Here is a 25,029-nt window from a genome sequence, read left to right as displayed (position 1 = left end):
ACTAGGAATAGACTAAAAGAATTGAAAAATACGGTCGTATTATTTCCGAGTCGGTGAAGTCATCGGAGGAAGAACAACGAAATGTTTTCCACGGCGGATAGAGGAGTGATTTTACCTGAAATATAATTTGGCGAGTTGGTGGATCGCAGAAGGGCGCACCGGTGGAAATGGCTGGTAAACGGATCGATACGACAGCCCATAAAATTGCAAATAATGCGAGAGCGGACGGTGTCGCACACACGCGGACGTGCAATTTCAACGGCGCCGATTGTAATTTTATGAGTCTGTATCAATGATGCCGTCCTTACTCCGCGAATATTCATTCCCCGTCGAGCGCGAGATACATAAATTTTATTTCCATATCAATAATGAATACGACATGCCGTGTAATTCGTCGATTAACCGGCGGGGGGACGCGGAAGCGGATGAATGGAACGCGAAACGAACACACGGACATTTTATTATCCGTTGTTCGCTAATAAAAGAGTCCGGGTATTTTTAAACGGTCGATACTTCTCAAACTAAACTAGAACGCGTCGCTTTTTCTTTCACGCGCCTGTGTGTACGTACACGTGCGTGTGTCTTTTTTACGCTCGGGGGATAACTTTTTTAAAACTTTTTTTAAGATTATCGAGCCTTTGTCACGCGACCAGAAACGACGGATAGCTGTCCCGATATCGATCGCAGGCTTGGAAATAAAGTTATCGCGATCGGTGATCAAGCGGGAAGAGGGGAAGGAGCAAATTAGGGATCCGTAGTCGTATTCAAATTCAGTATCGCGAAACGATCGACCTTGGCAGCGCGGATCACCGATTAATGCGGGAAAGTAACCTTTTTCAGGCGTACAGGTACACTGATAATGGCCGCAGGTAGGTCAGCAACGAAGCGATAAAAGTTCTTCAAGGGGTTCTCTCTTCCCCCTCCCTCCCTCCCTCTCTCTCTCTCTCTCTCTCTTCCCCTTCCTCTTTCCTTTCAGCGACACAACAATGCCGTTGAAGCCCTCCTTTATGGCCGGTTACACTCTTCTTCACGACTAGTAAATGACTTGGTCTGGCAACCAACTTACGCCTCACTATGTACCATGATTCGCCTGAAAAGTTGACGTCAAAGCATTATGAGATGTCGACAAGCTACGTGTCTCACGCGCATGTACCGGGTGTCTCGTACGGCAACCGAACTGTCGGAAATAGGTCGACAGTGGAATGGGCCCGTCACTGGTCAGACGCGACGTGTCTGCGATAGTGACGTCGGGAAAAAAAATGATTTTCGAGTCACTTCTTCTCTGGCGAACTAGATCTGTTCGGTGTGCGAACGTAACTCGTTTCTGCCACTGTTTTAAATTGCACCCGCCCGTTTTCGTCCGAAATGTGTAAAGTGTTTGAAAATGTCAAATTTAGTTGATAACGTGTAATCGACAGGGACACGAATGTTGTCCAATCTTTTGCGATTCTGGCCAAGTGTGCGGTGTATCGATCGGTATTGTTATCGAGCACCCGGCACGGAGACATCGACACCGGACGTGTAGGCGAAGCTTAACGTTGAAATATATGGTTTCAGGGGTGGACAAGGCGTACGATGCTTAGGGATGCTTGGTCGAACGACGGTGGGAAAGGCTGGTGCCGATGGTGGTCTAGGCTGGGCGGATTGCTGGCGATGGCGACGGCCATTTCCTGTCTTGTTGCCCCGTTTCCGGGTGCCTCGGCCAATCCGGATGCGAAGCGTCTCTACGACGACCTGCTGTCGAACTACAACCGCCTCATCCGCCCTGTTGGCAACAATAGCGATTGCCTAACAGTCAAAATGGGACTACGCCTCTCCCAGCTCATCGACGTTGTAAGTATACACACCTGTCACTTGACTCGTCATCGTCCACCCACGCCCCGTCGCGTCGCTCCGTCGCTAGAAACTATAGTTACTACTATACTGTAGCTCAGAGTTGCCCGTACGGGCATACACAGAACGGCGGGCACGAAGCCACGCCCCTGCGAGCGAGGCCAGTAAACAGTATACCAGTTCAGAGTTAATTCGACAGAATGATTCGCTTTCGGGGACGAGTTTTCGAATCTTGTTATTCGGGTTGAGCCGCGACGCGCGTTCGCCCTCGTTGAATTTTGCGTTTATCGCATCTGTTGCTTCGTCATGGGATTATTAAACTTTTTGCGATGAACAGCTCCCGTTCGACGAAACGCCAGCTCTGGCTGCCGCTGGTCGATTTTAATTCGATTGCCGCGGCTAGCAAAGCCCGTAGAACGGATATGCAAGCAAACGATAAACAGATATAATCGAATAATTTTGGCCGGTTAGTAAATTTTAACGCGCTCGTGTTTATAACACCGCGTCCCGGTGATTAGATTCGACTCGGCCAACCTCTCGTCTCGCGGCAGGACTTTTACCAGTGATTATTTGCAACGTCTTTCGCTGGCCTACTTGCTTTGATTGTTGAAACGCGGGCAGTATAGTTTTCGAGAAAATACTTGAACGAAATGAATTCGGTAGACCGCGGATTTTTATGCGGAATAAAATTGTCTTCGCGTTGCTGTTAGATTTTTAATGAGAATTTCCGGAATCTGGAGGTTCACTCTGGTATTTGAAAGTAGCCATAAAAATATCGAAAGGTCTGAATTATGGTAGCGAGAGGATCCCACGATCAGGCGTCGTCGAGGAGTTAATTAAGAGGACCTCGTTCACTTCGATTGCGGGTGAAAAGTTGTCCATGTTACGTGACGTCGCGAGGATTTGAGACAGCGACTGACACAGAGTGCAGGTCAAGGTTGGAAATTAGAACCGTTGCCCTTGGTGTCTTTCGGAACTTACACGCCCAGATTTTGAAGAGGCTGGAGGCATGGATGGTCATTACGACGCGTCACAGCGAGACGGCCGCTCGAGTAACTAACTCTAACAAGGAACGTTAACTGTCCCATTCCAATTTTGATGAAACATTGCAGGTAGCGGAGCCAAAAATAGAGCGCACGTATTCCTTTTCTTTTTTCTTTCTGTTTTGTTGAGACTCAAGTTTAAACCACTGAAAATTGGCAACCGCGAAGCCATCTCGGAGACTATTAAAGCTGAGAGCACAGCTCGAATGGCGAAGTATAGTATGGTTTGCGACGATCACGATCGTATTAAACCATGCGCGCAAGTGCAACGTCCGTGAGACTGCGTTTCACAAAATAAAACGTGGGATACGAAGTGAAACGGAACGAAACAAGGGAGACAGACGCAAAACTAAAAGAAATAAAACCTGACAGACTTAAACATAATTCTCGTATCGTCTGTGACGATACTGTTAGGCGGTGCGTTGATAATAAACGGTGCGACGGGACGGTCGGTTTGGTGGGCCAGTTGGCCGGCCGGTTGACCAGTCGATAACAAATTAATTACAGTACGTGCGCGTAACACGTATTTAGTCTATAGGCGGCGATGATCGAGGTAATTACAGGCGAAATTCGGAGCTTGGATATATAAGCATGTAACACGAATGTAATAACCAAGGAGACAATACCGCGCGTGGGTGGGGGTAGAGGGGATCAGCGGGGTCGGGGGGGGGTACAGGGGAGACACAATCGCGTAATTGTAGCACATTGATCCGTCGTAGGAAGACGAGAGAGAGAGCCCGAGTGTATAGGTGGGCGCGTTCGAGCCCTGGCAAACCTCGCTGAGACACGATTGATTGCTTGCGATCAGATTATGGCAATTAATGGCTCGAGTGCTACGGATCAGGCCGCTTGTAAATTAGTTCCGGTTCCGGGCCGGAGAACCCCCGGAATTCAACTTATCGCCGCAAGTACGTGGACGCGAGCTATAGATCGGTGGGGCCTGCATCCATGCCTTGCATAATCCATGGGCTGGCTGTGTTACGTGTCGGATATATTGAAATGAATCTCCAGTTAGCCGCCTCCGCCTACCTGCACTACCTGCCCTACCTGCCCTCGCTTCCTTCCTTCCTGCTCGGCCTCTCGCATCGGCCAGGTGAGCCGAGGATGCCGGAAGAAATATTCCAGGCAGCTGCCGGCTTCCGCGGCACGCGGCGCACCGAATTTCGCTGGAATATTTCTTGCACGCCTACCTCCGAGATCCAGAGTGCCCCGGTCAATTACCCGGTACTATGGATTTAGCAGGTAACCCGTATATCGGCGATCCGCTCCGCGATTTACGATCCTCGCCGAGTTATTTTCGATTTCTTAGTTTCGGCCGTATAAGTCGTAAACACGTTTATTCAGTAGCCAAGGTTCTGCGCGATTGCCAGGCGAGATTGACAACGCGAGGAGGAATGGGGTTATGGAAAATTTTTAAATTTCGTTTGATTTTGAATCGCGCGATAGTTGTAGAATCGTTTTGGCCAGCTTTCCGAGGCAAATGCCCCGGCTGTGAGGTCTGTAACGCCGGGAGCCAATCGATTCTTCTCGATTTTCAAAGAACCGTCCAGCGAGGCTCGCTTTTCTAAACGCGGTAACTCGAAACCGGTGACGCACCGCGCTCGAAACCCCCTCGCAGTTTCGAGACCGCGATCGGTCGACGGTCGACATTCGACGCGCAACTTTGAATCGATCCTCTCCCGCGCGTCCGACGCTTTTCAACCTTTTCACCGGGTCGTCCGGGACCGGGCGTTCGGTCGCGAGCGCGACAGCCAACGCCCACTTTTCACGGCCGCCGAAAGCTTCGGAATCCAATCGATAATCACCGGCTGATCGGCCGATTGTTTGCCGCGCGTGAACCTACGCTTCTTCAACCCCGAGACGGTCCTCTCCAGTGGCGAGGCTAGAATTTTGACGATTACGGTAGAGACCTTGGCGACAGTTACCGGGAGAATGCTGTGGTTATTAATTCTCCGACTGCCGTAAGGGTTCGAGCGGTGTGCGCCGAGTCGATGGGCGAGAGACGAATTCGATGGCGCCAGCTGGGCCAAATCGAATTTCGCGATGTTCGAGAGTCGGGAAAACGGGTCCGGGTGGAACAGAAGAAGGAAGAGATAGAGAGACGGGGAGCCAGGGTTAATGGATGTGGCAAGTGGCAAGTCTGGTCACGGAGGAACCGACGCGGCGCGGCGCGGAGTCCCAGCAGAGCCATGAGAGGTGCGATTGCTGCCGCTGCGGCCCTCGACCGTTATTTACACGGCCTCCTTTCCGTTTCAAAGGAACACGCCTTCTTCGAATCGTGGTTATTCTTTGGAGAAACAGAGAACCAGAGAGAGAGAGAGAGAGAGAGAGAGAGAGAGAGAGAGAGAAACGAGGGGAGAGAGGGGAAAAGGCAGCGGGATTCGACTTTGTAGGGATTTACGGCCTGCGCCAGCACCCGGCGAGATTGACTTTCGGCAGGGTGCCTGCCTGCCGGTTCTTTGTATCGCGAGAGGATTTTCTTGCTCGTATGCGAGCGACGAAATCCCGATCGAGGGCAGACCTCGAGCAAATATTATTGCTCGGTACACACACCGGCTCTCCGAGAAAAAGAATAATTAAACGGCTCGCGCGCCCCCAGCTGGAAAGTCACCCGACGATACGCAAATCTATTTGTTCCATCGATTATTTCGCGAAAGCAGCCGATTAATTCGCAAATGTTTGGACTTGCTTGCCGAGCGATATTCGCGGTCGGCTGGACCGTGGCTGATCCGATTCTTTGCTCCTGGCTATGCAAAATATTTTCTCTTCTTTCTTACAATATTATTAGCGTCGTTGCAGTTCTTAGAAGTACCTACTTCACTGTATACGCCGCCAAGACCCGGATGGTAAACCTCGGGGTCAAATTTCAAACAGTTATCGCTACTATCCGGCGTTAGGGCACGGCACACTTCATACCAGGAAATTAGAAATATGCTCGCAGGTTCGAGGGTGGAAAAGCATCGATACGAGAGCGAAGCGGCTAATTCCAGCGATTGGCGTCCATTATCGAGTGGTCCAATTAAACCGAGCATTCCGAGACAGGTGGAATCGAAGAGCCGCGCAAGGAGGAAACCGACTCTCGCCTCGTTAGGGCACCGGGGCGGGGAGCAGGGGGGCGAAACGAGCAGAGCTTGATCCCTTCGTTTCTCCTAATTAAGCCGCCGGCTCTCCCGCGATGTCTGACCGGAATTCCGGATGGGAAGTTCGCAACGGTTCGATTCTTCTCGCGCTCCTCGTTTTAAACATCGAGCACTCGCCTACCCTCCTCCCCCGCCTAACCCCCATCGTCTGATTGTGACGGGCAATTGCCCGGTCAAAGGCGGTTTAATTGGATATCCTACACTCGTCAGCCAGCCGCGTTTCGTCACGCGATTTTTCGAGGATCCCTCTCGAACGGCAATTCGCCGCGACTCCATTCTCGTCGCCCACTCGGAGACGAATGGCTGATCAAAAAAGTGTGCCCCGGTCGACATATTCGATCGCGGGACACCCGGCCGATCTACGAAAGGAGCAACCACCGTGCGCCTCGTGCCCGTTAATTTAATTTCGCGCGCAAGGTTTGTCCGATTTCGCGGGAAATCGCTTTAAATTGCCGCTCGATTTAGCGTGAAATCATACGTTTATTTCGAGTGTCCGAACAATTCGTAACCACCGAACTCGATACACGCGTTTTAGAGCGAACGATTAGAGCGGGCGAGTGTCCGATTTAATCCAAGAAAAAAACCCCGAACTCATCATCGGCGCAGCCTGCGAACGACATTTCCCCGGCAACCCCGAAATTATACCGTGACGATTCCCTTTGCCGGACCGCGCGCGCACCGCTGCTGATGGAACAAACCATCGGGATCGCTGCGGACCAACAGCCTTTGCGGGTCAAGCGGATCATAATTAATCGAGGACGTATAATAGTCCCGGTCAGAAAGTAATAATTCGCCGTGTGCGTAAAGCACGACAATCGATTCGAGCGGCTATTAATTTCGAGGATGGAACCCGCAAACGTGCGCGAGCCCGCTCCGAGACCGATCTCGATCCGACGTCGATTCCGACGACAATTACTCCGGACACCGCATTACCGGATTAGGAGTCGAGGATTCGAGGACCCGCGCCGCGATTTCGACCTCTATTTTATGGAAATTTCGCCGCTACCTTTAACGTGTCCCCGTCAAACTTGAAATTGACTTTGAAACTACGGGCCCCGGGAATGATACGCTTTTCCACACAGTATTTCGGCAACTTCCCCTAAACTTCGATGAATGTTTCCGGCTCGTCCTAAAGCGAGAGAGGATTCGCTCGCTTCTGTTCATCGAATCGAATTCTGCTGGGATCGAAACGTTTCGAGCCGACGACGCGCCAGACGACGATGAGGACGACGACGGTGAAACGAATCCCATAATTTTACGGCGTGGCGGCGCGGCGCGGCGCGGCGCGGCGCGGCGGCGCGACGGGCTAAATCGATCGACGCTCTGCCGGTCGCCATTATTCGAACACCGCTGTCAAGGAGACCGCCGTTTCGGCAGTCGGGAATCGTTAAGCGGACCGAAGTTTCTCCGCTCAATCCTAATGAGCGAAAGCACAACTTCGTTATCGCGACGCGACTGATGATGCAACGCGATCCGCTGTAACAGTAGCTAGTTCCAAAGATGACCGACTGTCTCGCAGCGTCGCCGTTCAACCGGATACCAACTCGAAAGAGCTAATTGACAGTGATTGAAACAGAAACTAAGCTCGGACCACCTCGGGGGTTGCCTTGGTGGTTTCTTCCCCGTCGTTGAATTACCGGTCTTTTAATTGGCCGCGTTGTCTCGCGGCACCGTCACCGTTAATGAACAAGACGGAGCGTATTTTTCAACCGACACCGTTCGCCGGAGAAAACCGCCGAACAAAATGCAGCGCGCAACGATCCGCTTGTTTGCATTGCGCCCCGTTCCGCATGTATAATCGACCCGCGCCCGACCGGCCGTAATGGAAAATGTAGCGTCCCGTTTAACCTGATCGATTTAACCCGATCGGGAAGTGTAATTTCAACGTTCGATTTGCCAAACGAAATACCGAGAGACCCGCCAACATCGTTTCCCGCCCCCCCCCGTCGAAATCGATTTTCAATGTTGTATAACAATCCGACCCGTTCGGCCCTTACAGTCGCCTCGGAAACCACGTTAACGCGATCGTAATTCATAGGGAAATTTAACCAATTACCGTCTAGTAATACACAGGGGCTAAATATCGACAATTTTTCCGGAATTATTATACGATGTATATTCGCGTAAGAATAGATCCGCAAGGCACGAAGCTGCACGCGTCCCGACGCACCTGCAAGGTATACCTGCTGTCAACTCGGTTCTAAATCAGCGGAGCTTAGTGGCGAGAGCACTCATTTCCTGCCCTGTTACCGGTCTCGGTGAATAATTAAATTTCCCACAGTCTTCGCAGGTGACTGATCTCGGGCTAATTGCGATGATAAAGCTCGCGATTCGTGTAATTTCCAGCGAAGCCGACGCCGACGCCGACGCGGACGCCGACGCCGACGGACTGCTTCGTGAAATTCTGGGAAATTCATGACAGTGGATTCGTATGTTTCGTAGAAACGCGGCGCGCGAATAATCGTGCTCTCGCACGAAAACCAGGGAAATCGAATCGTATAAACGAATTACACAACTGACAATGGAGGATTCTCCGACTTTGATTCGAATGGCTCAAGTCTGGAGCATCAAATTTCATTTCTAATATTTTAATCCTTTATTGAAAATGATTCGTGACGTCTGTAAACATTTTCAACGAAAGCTCTTCTACTCCGGTATACTTGTACCGCCGAATTACAAAAATTCGATCTCCACACTTTCATCGAGAACTATTTACCCGGCGAATTACATATTTTAAATTTGATTTTCACCGAATCGTGGAAGGTCGATTTTAACATGGCGTATAAATTTCGATCTGGAGATATATCCTTATCTATGGAAACACAGGATCGGCGCAATGACGCGGACGTTGATGCACTATTTTCATGAATGAATATTTGATTGCATGGATTTATTCGACGCAGCAATGTTGGGATTGTTACCTGGAACAGCAAATGACAATTAGCATTGAGCATTATGTGCGATACAGCCGCAGTTAAACTGTAACATAAACAAAAGTATTGCGGGCGCGCCGGCTATCGAATTCAGTAGCAGTTTATCAATTAACTCAACGCGGTGGCAGCGTAATTTTGATAACCTTGATTCACCGTCGAAAAGACAAATTCACCGACCAACGTGAACCGTATTATCAGAAAATAGAGAGTGTGCAGAGTGTACATTAAACATACGAAACATTGAAATATGCAAAGTCTCTTATTAATTTTTCCAGCACCGTATTTTGTCACTCGAGCGCCAGCCTCGCTTGAAATCGCTCTCGGATAAGCTCGCGCGCGAAAATGCTGCGAGACAGAAAAGCTCGCGTGTCTGCGTCAGTCCTGCGACACGATACAGTCGGACCTTTTTTGTTGTTCGTTGTTCGGATGGACGATTACCGCGCGGAAACTGTCCACCAAAGGGACACGATTACGTTTGATGTTCTGTCATTCGTTTGCCTTGCAAAAAGAACAAAAAAAAAACAACGGCTCGATGCGAATTCCATACCAGCAACGCGTCTCGCAGCCCTTCTCCATGAACCACATGGAATTATTATTAACTGTGGTATTAATCCGAAAATATTCGTGGCGTGAGATGCATTAAACACAGTTTTACTGCCTCATCACACGTGACTTTCTTACCAAATCGGAAAATTAATTTTTCTTCAAATGATGACACGGCATTGTCGGAGCACATGTCAGAGCACATTATCGCAGTGGTTCATCGTTTCAGGAGTTCGATAACCGGATTTACTGTCTTCGCGCATCCCGCGACGCGTTCCAGAATCGCATCGTCGAGCGAAAAGTTAAACAGTTAAACAGTTTCGTTGCGCCGATGTTCCTTAAACAGCGATAATAATTCCGATTTGTGGGTCACTGGCGCGGCGCGTCGAGGGAGAGAGGGGAGGGGGGTTCTTCTCGGTGTGTGGAAGGAAACGCGAGATCGAATGACGCTCATAAAGCGAAGCAACGTAGCTACGAGTCTCGATGACAAAGCCGATGGAATTGAAGAGAGGGCTCAGGGGTTTGCTCGACGTCCGATGCGCCTCGCCATTCGAGTCCGTGACTCGTAAAGACCCGTTCGCTCCCGAGACGCGCGAAAAGAGTAACGAACAGACGAATAAATCAGAAAGCTCCGAGGTTAACGGGGACGATGCACTTTCGCCCAATTGTACGGAGCGAACCGTGTCGTTTCGATCGCGGAGTTTTCATTGCCGGCGAAACACACCGACGCGCAATCCGAAAGGACTTTTGAACACGTCGTTGTTTCACCAATCTTTAGAATTTTATTTTCCTTCGAGTCAGAACGATCGAAATAACGCGAGCAGTTTTTTCATAGAGCACGTTTTAAAAAAGAACATGGTAGACAGCAGGTGACAGGGTTTTCTGGCGTTCGAAGAGTATTAACGCCGGAGACTTGTCGTCTTAATAGATCTCCGTTTTAACAGCCAACCCCGCGGCCCTTCGGGCTGAAATTGACGTGGCATCTGTCAGGGGAACCATCAAGCTTAGAATCCATTCGACCCTTGTCATTTCGTTTTACCGTGAGTTACTCTTCCCCCGCAACTTTGTCGACCTGTCTGCCACCATCCCGGTTACTAGCCTGACTTCGACATTAACGAGGCTCCGTGCGATTAGACTGCGTATCTCCATGGAAAATTTCCTAAATCTATTACCTGTTTGTACGCTCGCTTTTTCGCGTTTACTGCCACGTAAAACACGTACATGCAGTTTCTTCGAGCGTTTCGAACGCGTTACGCGCGAGCCTAGTGTGCACATGTCGCATTAAAGATAAGGCGCGGAGCGCGCGTATCTCAGCAACGAGTCCGGGGCGCACCGCCCGCGCCGGTTCATCTGCGTATCGGACTCCGCTCCGGGACAGGATATCGATTTTCCCGTAAAACCTGCGAAGTCACGTATCTTCGGGCTGACAGAAACGTCGCGGGTTTTCCGCGAGCCAGCGCCATTCGTCGGGCCATCGTTCCGCGCGTAAACTCCGCCCGATCTCTCCGCGTTATCGCGGAGAACCCTCGCCGGAAAGCAGCCAGCTCTCCGGCAGATCCTCGAAACGCTCGGCGAAAATTCCTGGTGCCGTCGATCGACGTCCCCCTTCGCCGTCACGTTATCTGTTTGCCATTTTACGACTCGCCTACACCGATGCCTTCATACTCCACCTCTCATACTCTCTCCCCTACTCGCGTAGTATCGGGACGAACACGTGTTGAAGACTTCAACAACCCCGTCTGCCTTACGATTCATCGCGCGAACCTTGCTGTTAATAATTTCCTAGCCGAGCAATTCCGTATTCCACGCGTGTGCGCGTTTATCGCGAAAGTTCGATATTCATAATGTCTCCTTTTTCATTGACCCGAACTACTTGGCATCCGTCTTCGTTACATTCAATTGATCCGCTTCGGGGAATTCAGTTTGCACTCGGCGTTTTTCTATTCGCATCGATTCGGAGGAGATCTGTATTGTCTCGCGCTCGCTAATATCGAGCTCCTGCTAATACCTGGTTCCAACGTAACAGGGTAAATGACGCAAGACTGGCAAGGAAAGTGTCTCTCCAGGTTATCGGTTTAATTTATTATCGTGGCAATCTATTACCGGGGGATTGCGGAATCGACGTTTTAACAGCGTGATTTATAAACTCGAGTTATACCACTGAATTCTTTCACGACGTTCTTAAACGACAAAGGCGAACGTGGTGATCAAATTACTGAATATTACATATATTTCAAAACTCGGATTTTAAATATCTGCGTCCTTTCTGCTCCTCTCCTCCAAGCTGTTCCCGACTTCTGATTTCCTATTGCATCTTCCATTGCGTTTATTCGCCATCTTTTCCCTCTTGGTATAATTCCTCTCTTAATCTGGCCCAATTGATTTTTACCCGGCCTGCTTGATCGATCGATCTCTTTCTTCCGCACTCGGGGCGATTATTTGTAAACGAAAAATCGCCGAGATAAAAATAGATCTGCGGCATGCGCGCGGTTAATCACCTGCTTGATGGAATCAGTGGATGCTAGAAGGGTGGATACAAGAGTTGCGGCCGATAGTTACGGCAATTGGATTCCGGGCGGCCGTGGCTGCCGGCCTGTGAAAACTACAGGAAACTTAATTACCCGAAGTGGCCGGTAACAAGGGAGAAAGCGATTACTCGCCGCGCGTCGAATCCCGTCGATCTGTCGGTACCGTCATCAATTTGCGACCATCTGCATGGAAACACTCGGCGCGCCTACCTTCTGCACTTGGTCGCGTCGCGCGGCACTGCGAGCGCGAACCCGCTCTAATTCAATTCAATTCAATCCGGCTCGAGTCGAATCGAATCGAGCCGATTCGAGTCGTGTCGAGTCGAGTCGAGTCGAGTCGCGCGCGTCGCCCGAAAACAGATATCGATCCGAGCATTGTTGCCGGCGACGACACGTCCCCTCGTTGTGTTTCGGCCGATTCGATACGAGCCGATGCGTCCTCTCTTTGGTCGCGTGTCGTCTCCGATTCGTTCGGGGAGCTCGCCTAACAGGAAATTACGAGCGCCCCGAAGATGCGTCGATAACGTCCCGAGCTGTTTACTCCGTTCGCCTCGCGAATCCCAACCCCCGTTCAGTCCCTATTTTCTAATAATTAATTGCCACTCACAGAATGACCATTCACGCGTTCTACAATATTTCCTACCGCTCCAAACCCGACGGAGAAAACTAGCCTGGGAGCTGACAATGATGTTCCACACATATCAAATAATTAGTAGTCTTACCGAGATTCCCCTGGAATAACCGCCTCAGAATGACGACATCGGAGTACCGAGAGCAAGATAATCTGTTATTGTAATTCTCAGTGTATCCGAGATATTTTCTTTGGAGGAACAAACCATAGTTTCGAGATCTCTCGGTTATGCAAATATTATGACGCTTTCTTAACCTTGTTATGGCGTTTGCTTGCTGCCGCGAGAGGGAATCGCAGAGAAAGATAAAGACCAAGAAATAGAGGGAGATAGCTGTGTGGCAGTGTGTCCTGCTCCCGGGGGAATAGAGTACGACTGTAGTAACTTTGGTTGCCTCGCGGATCGACGGAAAGGGGTTAACCACACCTTTCAGCGAGTATCTAACTCGAAGTCGATAATAGTCGTCGGTGCGGCCGAAGTTCGCATTCTGGTCAAGCTTATGTATCGTCGCAGGGCACGCTCACATTCGATAACGAATCTTCCGACTTCCGTTAAATTAGGTATGCCTCATTTCTATTCCATGTCGGCTGTTTGGACAGTTTCCACGGACTACTTACGCGATGGACGTGTACCAACGGAATCCCCTATTTTTTCGGGATACGAGCGCATCCCCCTAATATTACGGACGAAAATGCGGACAAACATCGTCCACGAATTTCCCTAATGCGCACCGCTTCAAATCGTTTCTTCTTTATTGCAGCACTCGTAACCTCAAGCTCTCGTCGCTTCTCGTAATTGGAAATGCATGCAAAATCGTTGTGTACACGACAACCTAATTTAACTTGTCTCTTCGGTAGCGGAATTAGACGGAAGTCGCAGGGTCTTCGCCGGAATTGCAGTTTGAACCGAAAAAGACAAGCGCAGGACTCGCGGCTCGATGCTGAATGCGCGTCTTCCACGATGCGTCGCGCGACCGATTGTCGGTTTGATAAATTGCCGGCGGCAGCAATACTCGAATTCCCCTCGAATCGAAACGTTGCGCGCGTGATTGGTCAGCTTTGTTATCGACCAGCACTCCTTTCCGCATATTTAAGCGTAAGAAAATGCATGGTTCCGCCTAACAACCGTTGGTTAATCAGTGGACCGTGGATTTTATGCATTTACGATAAAGTTCGGACCTTTTTTGTTTGGGTTTTGTACCGAAAATTTAAAAAAATGGGTTTTGTAGATTGAACTATTTTTGGGTCAACATTGTGAAAAGATTGTTCACCGTCGTGCTCGTGTTTCGTTTCCATTTTATTTGTACATAAATTTATACAAACTCCGAGCACAGCGGAATACCGGCAGCATTTTAAGGGAAGACGTAACAAAAAGAAAGGTACTTATTCTAGTTGGACCGCAGGTGGCCCATATGAATGTTACAGCACGGCCAGCTGCGTTAAGTAACTCGACCGCATCTTTCGTGCGGCGAGATGCAATCTACATATGTATATCGAAATCTAATCTCTCGGTTCCGACAACAATCTGCATACGGATTGTTTCGTATTAATGTGAACAGCGAGAACGCGTCGACCGTGGTGCATAGTTGTTGAATAATTATTCGCGGCGTCTGTTTTTGACGACGAATCAAAATTCGGCTCTCGGCGGAACAATTTTGCATTAGAAACATGGACTTTGCAAAAGGACTTTGTTCTTTTACTTTACTGGCAGTTCGAGGGTTTGCTCTTTTTTCGCAAAACCCTCCATACGCATCAGAGTAAGGAATTTTTAACGTGTCGGGAGCGTGCATTTTCGAGGTTGTTTTTACTCGGCGCGTTGGACAGGGGGTGCGGGGAGGGGGGGGGGGGGCAGGACAGTTTTCCCATGAGAACCGTGGTTCCGCTCGTTGGGATCGAGAGAAAAAAAAATCAACTTGCACTTGGGGCCGACGGGTTAATTTGCTAATGAATTTTAAAAAGTGTCGAGCGGCCCGGCCCGACCGGTCTTTCATCATAATAATTTGATTTCGCCGAGAGCCAGCCGATGCAGCGCGATCGTATTGTTTACACTTGGATATTAACCGGCTTTCGAGGAGGAAAGAGGAGGTGAAGAGAGGAGAAGAAGCAAGAAGGGCGGCGAAAGGGTGAGTCGAGGGCAGGGGGACGAGTGGTCCAAGCACCGTTTGCGATTGAGACCGTGCAATCGACTGGAATTGTTCGCTCGTGCATCGTCGAACTTGCCTCGAGGCTGAAACACCACGTTCTCCCTGATCCACCCCTCCGTCTCTTCCACCCCCTACTTTGCCTGCGCGACCCCCTCGCGAATCGTACACCCCCGTTTTTCTTTCTCTCTTCCCTTTCCCGAGGGAGTTTCCAATCCCGCGTATCCGTAACCAAGTCGAATACTCGAAGACGTCGCGCAGACATTTCTATGAAATAGGTGCAATTCTTTCGAAATTTTCCATTTCGCAAAACAGTTTAAAACTAGATCTTTCCGCGAGCTGACAGAGAAAGAACACGAGACGCGTTTTTCCTGAAAGTTTTCGCAACAGTGCAATGCAAGACATTGTTTCCGATGAATACGGCGATCAATCGAATCAGATTTCAGTGAATCCTACTAGTCTCGAAAGCGCTCGTTTCGTCATAATCCTCGGCGAAGTCATCGGAGACAGCGCGGAATGGATTTAATCCGGGGAATCACCGTCGAGAAGGTTCCCGTTTTCGAAGCAACGATTCGCCGCGGCGGATAACAATCGTATAACACCGTGAGAATATTATCGGTACAACGGTTAAGTGTCGGGGTGCCACTCCTTTGTATTACGGTTGAACGCGGCGATAAACTGTGCGACGAAATCCGAGTGAATAGCGGAGTGGAGTGTGTTTTCGGTACGTGCGACCCGCGGAACTTTCGCGCGGAAGTAAAGAGCGAAATAACGTTGATGCTAACAAGATTTTCAACGATGCAGTTCCTGCAGCTAAACTTTTTCACGCCCCATGAATTCCATTCGCGAGACGAAACACGTGAGAAAAAAGGGAACAAGAGAGAGGGAAAGAGAGAGAGAAATAGGTGGTAGAGAAAGAGCCGAAAAAAAAAAGAAAAGGGAGTAACCTACTTTGACAGAAATCCACAGATGTTGGTTCGGGAAAGGGAACGAATTAAAGGTCCGGTCGCGAGGCGAAACGCGAGCGGTATGTTTCAAACGCTCGCTATATTTTTCTCGCTTCGTGTTCCGCCGACCCATGGCGGGCGCGATACTGTTGACCCGTTTTGTGTCGCCTCTTTGTTAAAAAATTTCGTTAGCAATCGTTTCGCCCGAGCCTGCAGCGAGATCGCATTTCCCGAGACATCTTTGCTCTCTTCGCTTTCACAGAAAATCATTCGACGATGGAAACTCTACGGTATCCTGTAAATTGTTTTTTACGGAGTGCACGGAGCATCGCCACGAGTGAGCTAGTTCCTCTCTCTCTCTCTCTTTCTCTCTCAGCTGACTTTTAATCCTCGGAGAACCATCCTCCATTGTAATCCTATAATTATAAATTTTCCCCAATTAACGATTCACCCGCGATACCTTTGACCCCCTGCGCGAGTAACTCGCTCGTTGTAATGCCTCGTGAAAGGTCTTAATTGGGGGGATTGGAAAACTGACGGAAAGTTAATTCACGTGTTATCGTTTCGTTAAACAATGCAGACACAGCGGGATTCCTTTAGTTTCAATTTTGCCGGATTAACGGTTGACTCGAACTACTTACAGAGACTGAAGGAAATTTCCGGTTATTTCTTCAAAGACGGGAAACTCCTTTCACCGAGTGTTGCAATTCTCAGCTTCGTATGTTCTTCGAGTAATATTCGAACTTTTGACACAGGAAGTTGTTGGGAATTGACAAAAAAATTTAGAATTAATCACTATTAAAAAATGTCCGGTGTGTTTATATTATGGCAGGAGTGAACGGAGCATGAGGTCCAAGAACTATGGACCTCTGTTTCTCCGTATCGCCGTTTCGAACGTGCTGAAAAATTTCCGCAGACAGAAAAAGAGGAAGGACGGAGAGACAGAGAGGAGGAGACAACGAGAAAAACAGACGTCCCGACGTTACTTTTGTCGGGCGAATATGGAGGCGTATCGATGCGCTAGAGCGTCGCCGGTGCAATCCAGCCGAGGGTCATCGAACCGTGGCTGCTGCACTCCCAGCTGCAACGACTCCGCGACCGGCCAACCGGCGGCAGCGGCAGCTATTGCAGCTGCACGCCGCTTTTACAACTGCATCCCGCAGTGAAATAACAGCGGGCGTGGCGTCGAGCAGCGTCGAGCGACGTCACGACGCCAGTCGACGATCGACTCGATTAAATACTCGCGATTAGAGGCGATAAGGCATAGAACCGATTGCGAGAATAACGCGTGGCTGCAGTTATTCCGACGCTGCGCCCTTAAATTTACGATCCGTTGGGATGGGGGTGGCGAGAGGGTTGGCGCCGCGATCGCACGCGCGCGCCCTCTATCCGCCCCGAATCGTTTTTCAAATTTATAGGGAAACCGTATCCCAGACTGCTATCGTATAACTTTTCCTGCGAACCGCTTTGACGCAGTTTAACTCTCCTCAAAGTGAAAATTCAACCATTTTCTTTTGACACGCTCTGTAAAACGATCGATCTCTTTCCGTCCGCGTTGCGAGACGTATTCCTTCAAAACTGTGACGCGTTGTAAATGAAATTTGTTGGTTGAAAGCAAAAAAATAGGCGAGGCGATATTCCAGGATCTTTAAATAATGGTCTGCACCCTCGGTAAATATTTTTCGAATTCCCAAGCACGAAAACACGTACAAGAAAAGAATCGATACTATTATTCACGGATATATCAACACTGACCTCCCGGATTAAACTACCCGTCAAAACGATTGGCATCGGAATAGCAAAAAATTATTTTCGATTCGTTGAGTGGGCGGAACGGCGGAGAACGATCGGGCGCGTTTCGAAATGGCTGCTCCCCCTTTAAGGTTTCCCCTCGCGACGACGAAGCGGAGCGGAGCGGAGTGTGCCGGGAAACTTGTTCTCGCGGCGAAACTTTTTTCATTTGCATATTTGCGCGCGGTGCCGCGCGTCGTCAACGTTGTCAACCGTGGAAATTGAAGCCGGGGGTCGCGCGGCGACTGGTTAGATTGTTAACCTCGTTAACCGCGTCGGTAATCTTTTCCTGGAGAGTCGGCAATCGATACGCGCCGTGATTTCCCGTTGGCCGTCGTTCCCCGTTATTATTGATGCGGCTCTCTCTCGCCTGTCTGTTTATTTCGGATGACTCTGAACTGTCGGGAGAGGCAGAAAGAGACAGAAAGAGACAGACAGAGAGAGTGAGAGAGAGAGAGAGAGAGAGAGAGAGAGAGAGGGAGGGAGAGAGAAAATGAGAGATGGAGAAAGACATAGTCGTGACTTTTCCAAGCTCGCTCCGTCGAGATATTTCCTCCGTTCCCGGTTGCCTCGCGTTAATCTCTCGATTTCCGTGCCGCTTTTTTGCTCTCTTCTATCTGAAAAATAAACGTTTGACGAAACTGCACCCTGCACCCTGCACCCTGCACTCGAGCTCTTGCAAGGTGCATCCTCCGGCTACGTTTTTGCGAACGGTACGCTGCGCATTCTTCTGTGTGTCGTCGCAGACCGGGGACCTCGTGGCCCGACATCATTCCAGTCGATTTCACGCTGCGAAGATCCGCGGTCGAGACGCTAAGCGCCCGGTAGTAATTAAGGACCGGGTTAATTAGTGGCCGCCGAGCTCGTTCGAGCGTGTCGCGGTCTATACACCGCCGCAGGCCCATCAAATTTTAACGGCGCTCCGCAGTTTTTCCGTACCGACGACGAGAATTTACTATCCGATTAGGTTTACCGATTCGAGCCTAGTTCGTCCCCCGTATCAGCTCGACACGATCTTTACACGATTTTCTCGACCGATCTGGAGAATCGTCAAAGATTTCGTCGGATCCTGTGGCCCCTACCGCAGTATTCTGTATACGTGCCACTTCGCGTATCTATTGCGACACGAGAAGTTCGCGAGTATCATTAACTGCAGCTGGCGTCATATTCCGCGACTTGGCAGAAACTAGCAGCGAGTTTCACGCGTGTTTAACCGCGGCGACAAGTAACGAGGTTCGGAACCGCGCGCGCGCGCGCGGAAATCGTCGGATACAGGTAAAGTCCTCGTAAACGTGATAACGTCTTTGGCAGAGCGGTTTGACGGTTCGAACGGCAGCGTTGTCGTACTGCTAATTGATATTGATAGTAACTGTAACTACTGCGGCGAAACTGTAGGGCACTGTGTAAAATCGTACATACCTGTGCAGTAAGAAAACATCCTCTCCTTCTATGAATTATGTACTTGGGAAAACGTGTTCCAATTCTGTTCATTCTGCCCGTTCGGATCGTCAATTTCAAGTTGCAAAATATGACAGAAATCCTTGTATATCCATACGTCCGAATAATTGGCCAACAATCATTACACTCTACACAACACACTATAAAATCGTACATACCTGTGCAGTAAGAAAACATCTTCTACTTCTATGAATTATGTACTTGGGAAAACATTTTCCATTTCTGGTCATTCTGCCCGTTCGGATCGTCAATTTCAAGTTGCAAAATATGACAGAAATCCTTGTGTATCCATACGTCCGAATAATTGGCCAACAATCGCTAAACTCTACAAAACGCACTGTATAAAATCGTGACAGCGAACGAGAAGATGTTACTCCGACCACGGTCGAAACGATACTGCGATTTTGACCGCGTCGCTCCCGCGGACGTGTGACGTCACGTTATACAAGGCAGGTCAGACGCCGTACACGCTAAATACAAAAACAGGGAATTCCGGGAAGTAGGTTTTCGTCCATATTTTGCAACTTGAGAATTAACACTAGATATACGGCAAGCGTCCTTGACAAATGTCCACCGGAGGTGTGGATTCAGCCGTAGGACGAATTATTTCTTCTACACCTTGTAAACCTGGTTATTGTCGAACAAGGGGGGTGGTGGTTTTGCGGTCGCCTGGAGGATTCGATAAAACGGGATAACAAAGCGGACGAGATGCTTGACGGAACGTAGTCGAAGTTCGCGGCGTAAACGCGCGCGCGGTGCGGCGAGCGACTTAGCGATTCGTGAGTTTCGAGAGCGCTCCGGGAAGTTGGCCCCGGCCAAATGGATTTATGGATCCTCTTTAAGAGAGGCGGAAGAGGGCCCCGAAGGAGAAGGAGGCTCAGCCATGCCGAAGCAAACTAATATATCCTCTCAGGACCGACTGTGTTCCCCGACTAATTGGATTTCTGTCTGTTCCCATAAATTTCCCGGGTAATCCTCCCTCGTCGCCCCGTGGAAATTGTGTAGTCCTGAACGGCGGCCGCGGGTCCTAAGCAAACTCGATTGATTCTTTCGCGCGGGACCTGCGAAACGGGGAGGATCCTCTCGCGCTCCTCTTCTCCGCTTAGCCGGCGTGCCAGACGGTAACGCGTTTTGCCCGCGAAATTCCGAACGGAACACACACCCTTCGTATTCCCTTTGCCGTCCTCGTCGAACCGTTTCGCCGTGGGAAATTCGACCCGTGTTTCGAATTACGCGCGAGCGGTCACGAGTTTCCCCTGGTTCTCGCTCTCCAAAAAAAGAGAAAACACTCGCGTGTTTTCCGGTGCAACTTTTGGCCGGTTTTCTCCAGCGGTCGAAATTCGGTGGGATACGCAACGGTCTTTTTTGAATATCATTACCGCGAAAGAGAACCTCAACCCTCTCAAACGGGGAGAGCGGACATATTAATCCGTTTAACACTGCTCGTGGATCCGAAACAGCGAAATACTGTGTAAAAAGAGTAACACCACGAGGTAGTTGCGGCTTTTAATCGTCTACAAAGCGTTTTATTCCTCAAATTACGATCCTCCGGCTTTCAAATAACTATCAGATATAACGCGCAGGTAAGCACTTTATAACGCGTTTCGGCCACGTCTAAAAATACCTGCAAAAACCGCAGGATTTGTTCAGAATTTAAAGTACTACTGGAAAGCCAGCGTGGCACTGAAATCGTTAAGCTTTACGATCGCTTGATAGGACATTATCTGGTAGTTCAAAAGGAAACAGTCCGTTCCCGGTAGAATTGAAGTGGGTGGTAAGGTGGTATAAAATAATAGAGATCGTCCTCGCTTCGTTTATTAACAATGTCGGTAAGCGCGAATGTCAGTGCAGTGCTGGTGTTGTAGTGTCGGAGGCTTACAATCAACTGGCGACTCTCGTTGCATTCTTAAACACGACGGAGTTGGAAAAGGCGAAAAGATAGGAGAGAAAAAGAAAAGTGAATAGAAAAGGAAAACTTGAGAAGACAGTGACAGCGATAGGGACAGCGGAAAAGAATCATAAACAGAGAAAGCTAAGAGGAAGGCGAAGGACCGAGACTAACGAAAACCAGAACCCTGGCGACGTTCTCAAGGATGCATTGGAAATTCGTGAAGGGCCGGTCACCAAATGTGCGACTAGGAAATAGAGAATAATAGCGTAACAGAGTTGGAAAGTAAAGAGAAATTCTTAGAAGAAATATATGCATTGGCGTATAATAAACGAACTAAGTAGGATGGAACAAATAATTCTATAATTAGATTATTGTAGTTACTGTCGTAGAGTAGTACGAGCTTTTCATAAATCAGTCCCTAGAAGAGAAAGAAGAAATAAGAGAGGGAGGATAAGGGAAGAATACTGAAATAAATAGCATTTACAGGAGATGATCTGAAACCGAGCGAGAGGATCGCGATCGTCGCTCATAAATACTACAGTTTATACGTAGCGCCGTTCCAAAGGCGATTTCACACCCTGTCGCCCGGCTCGTAAAATCGTGCCGAATCGTTTTACGAGTTGATCCGACAAAGAATCGTCGGCGGAACGCGCAAGACACTGTCCGCGCCGCGCGTGGAATCGGTGCCGATGGGTCTCTATGGAAGCTCCTCGTTCGTTTCGCGAGCTATATTTCCTGGCATCGATCGTCGTCCGACTGCCGGACAAAAGATAGAACCGGAAGGAGGTGGCGAGCAGGTCGAAGGGAAGAACGGAAATCACGGAGAATCGGTATTTCTCGAAGCAAATCCATTTAACGAGCGCAGTTCTCGAAGAGTCGTTAGCGCGGCCCGGAGCGGAGCGGAGCCGGCCGTTTCACGGGGCCGGGAATAAAAATAATCCACCATTAAAACCATTATTCGTTACTTTCATCGCGTACCTCGCGGTTCCGCGAGGACGTCCCGACGCGTTTCAGCTGCGACTCGCGACCGATTCGGAAGAAAGCGACAAATCACTCTACGCTAGGCGAAAATTGTAACCTCGCCATTCTCAGCCGCAGATAGAAAGAATCTTCAGGATCTACTAGAAATATTCGAATACGTGGAACGTCCTATCGTTTAGGTACGTTTTTTTTGCGTACCGGTGAGAACAAAAGGCGGAAGAGAGGGCTCGGTCGAGCGGGGATGAAAGGCGGGGTCGGTGCCGGCGGTTGGACGTGAAAAAACCAGGCCGATTCGGTGGCCGAATGCAATTAAAACTTTTCTACTTGGCCCGGTTAATTTGTCTTTGTTGGCCCGACCCCGGGCGGAAGCTCCCTCTTTTGTCACGATGCTCGGTCCGCGCGCGCTGCGATCCGCTTCGACTATCCACGGTCCAGCCTCGCGACGCCTTTTCGATCTCGCAATCCTCGTTAATTGTAAATAAAGGTCGGGGTCTCGTTCCTCTGTGTCGGTCAAAGGCCGGGCCCGAGCACAAGATCCCCGTCGTGTACCTTTTTGACGGTCCGACGAAAACACTCCGCGACCGACCGACAATGCGCTTTCCAGGGCCCTTTGTCGCCCGGGGTAGGTACCCCGGCTTCTTTCTCTCTTTTTTTTTCTCCCTTTTCTCAAGTGTAATTCATTATTTTCACCGTTAAACGCTTCGCCCGGCCAATAGCCTGGCCCGCGAGTCTATTCTTCCGGGCCGGGCTGAAAGAACAAGCACACGGATCAACAAGCGTGCAGAAGGAGAGCCTGTGCAACGAGCAACAAATGTCCGTCGATTCGTTACGGGTTGTGCGGGGAACGCACACACACACACACACACACACGCACACGGGGATCGCCGGTGCATAACGTGAATAATCAACCGGGCTGAAATGCCGAGAGTGCCCTCGACCGAGCCATTGAATGAGCGAGCACGGGCGCGGGCATGAATTAAAGCAGAAAATAAAAAGAGAGAAAAATGTGAATAAAAAACGTAGAAAGAAAACAAAACGTGAATTAATTCTGGTTTCGAAGCAGAGGGTACACGCGCGACGGGGATCCGGAATTTGACCGAAAGAAAGAACGCCCGCTGGAAGGACATCTTCGCGCGATCTAGTTAACCGTTACGGGTTAATTGGGGGTGAGCAATTAAGCGTCGCGAGGGCCGACGACTCTTGGATGACATATTTCACCGCGATATTTACGCAAGGAATCTCCGGCTCGCGCGAGACCTGTTCACCGACGTGGCTCGAAGCGATTCAACGAGCCCCAATGCAACTTGTTTTCGCGCGAGATAAGTTCGCTGACACGTTATGCTATTTCCACGGAGCGTTCGCGTCGAGTGCTGCTGCCACTGCTTGTAGCTAGAGACGTCTTCAAAATTTTCTGTTCCCGTATCCGTGGTGGAACTGCACACGTACGCGCATAGAAATCGTGTGCACGTGTGCGATTCAATGCACTCGCGGTTATACATATTCTTCGGTAGATTATGGTCGCGGTCGCTCTGCGCAAACTGGGCTTCGTTGGTCAATTTTCCTGCGATTCTCCGCGCTGATGATCCACCGAGCCACTTGCGATGTGCAGTATTTCGGAGATTGTGATATAACACACCATTTGATGTACATAATCACGCGTATCAGTCACTTTTAGCGTTCCCCCTGCACCGAGACCTAACCAAAATTGATAAAAAAATCCTTTACGGTTTTAATGCATAACGAGGCTATGTGCAAAACTTGAGCTCAATCCGATTCGGAACCTTCTGCGCACGTAATTTCCGACCGAATAAATTGACACATTCAGTGGCGCTAATTTTAAAAAATGGTGCACGCGGCGGGGAACGTGTTAAGCGAATTTTGTTCGCGAAAAAATAGTCGACTCATCCCCCGGCAAGATTCTGCGAACATCCGAGCTTGGGTTACCGGGTATCCTCTCTTTCTGGCTTTATCAAGGATTCGACGAGAGCCATTTACGAGGAATCGTTTCATCCTCGGCCGAATAAAGATTTTTTTTTGTCCCGAATAAATTGACGGGAAAGCCGGGCGCGGATCCGGCCGGCTAGTCCCGAATACAGGAGCGAGAGAGGCGAGGGGTAGCGTCGCGCGGCGTCGTGACGTCGCCGTGGAAAAGGCTGAAAGGGACGCCGAACAAAAAGGCTCGTTCGCGCCAGCTGGCCAGCCTTTTTTATCAGCAGTCTAGGGAGCTCGTTCTTGTCGACGAGATGTTCAAAAATCGCTTAGCCCCTGCGGATAGACGGTCGATAAGGGAAACCACGGTCCTGATATACGACGTCACGTCCGTTCCGGCTTGTCACACTATGGCACCGTCGAATTCCTTTCCTCTTGTATCTCACACCGAAATGAACGAAAAGTGCATTTCAGTAGGAATTTTCTCCTAATGTTATTGTTTGACCTGTACCACCGCCCACCATCATCTTCCTCTTCTTCTTCTTCTTGGTCTACGTGCGAGAGACAAAGAAAAGTCACCGAAGTAATTCGAGTTTAAATTAGTTTCCTGTTCGAGCTCTCGCCAGCGAAAAAATGGACCGATGAGGACGCCTCGCATTCTTATCGACTGGCAAAGGAAACGCTCTCTCGAAGCAACGTTTCAAGTTGGCTCGGCTTTTTCCGCTCTTATTCATCTTCTCCTAATCATTTCAGGTTACAGGGCACGCCCCTCGTGATCCTAGAGATGCCGCGGTCGATCCAAGTATTTGCGCCGAGAGGAAGTTATTAAAAAGTTCTTCGTCGCTGATAAAAATGAATAATTTCCTTCTAGCGACTGTCACAGAATATTTCCCGATAACTTTCGTCGAATTGATTTCCGATATGCTGGAAATATTCGTACGAGCACGGGCAGCGGACGTTTGTTTCAGTTAATTAGCAAATTCCGTAATTTTTCTGTATTTGGGGGAAAGACGTATCGCCGTGAACGGGTCGCATAATTTTGGCCGGAAAGTTCGCCGGCGTTTTCTCTTCAGCGGAGAGCGAAGAGATTCGCGCGCGAGAAAACTCCGGTCCCGGTGTTCTATTTCGACGGGAGAGGCGGCGTGGTTGTCTATCAAATTTCTCGGAAGAAATTGCCAGCCCGAGACAAGGCTCCGAGGGAAGCAGGAACATCAAGAATGCCCATTTCTCTTTTATCCAGCTA

At 49.6% G+C, this 25,029-nt stretch overlaps 1 protein-coding gene across 1 annotated transcript in view; it reads left to right on the top strand.

Annotated features, from left to right (window-relative positions):
- Nachralpha1 (nicotinic acetylcholine receptor alpha1) overlaps nt 1-25,029 on the top strand; it is a 108,219-nt gene that overhangs the window by 43,047 nt on the left and 40,143 nt on the right. Inside the window, exon 2 of the mRNA XM_076800430.1 lies at nt 1,558-1,833. Within this exon, the coding sequence (XP_076656545.1) occupies nt 1,576-1,833 (258 nt within the window). The 5' untranslated portion in view covers nt 1,558-1,575. The remainder of the gene's footprint in view (nt 1-1,557; nt 1,834-25,029) is intronic.

The sequence above is a fragment of the Halictus rubicundus genome, chromosome 15 (assembly GCF_050948215.1).
Source record: "Halictus rubicundus isolate RS-2024b chromosome 15, iyHalRubi1_principal, whole genome shotgun sequence".
In the NCBI taxonomy this organism is placed as follows: Eukaryota; Metazoa; Arthropoda; class Insecta; order Hymenoptera; family Halictidae; genus Halictus; species Halictus rubicundus.
The sequence above is the reverse complement of the archived record's forward strand: the minus strand, read 5'-3'. Positions and strand labels throughout refer to the sequence as shown.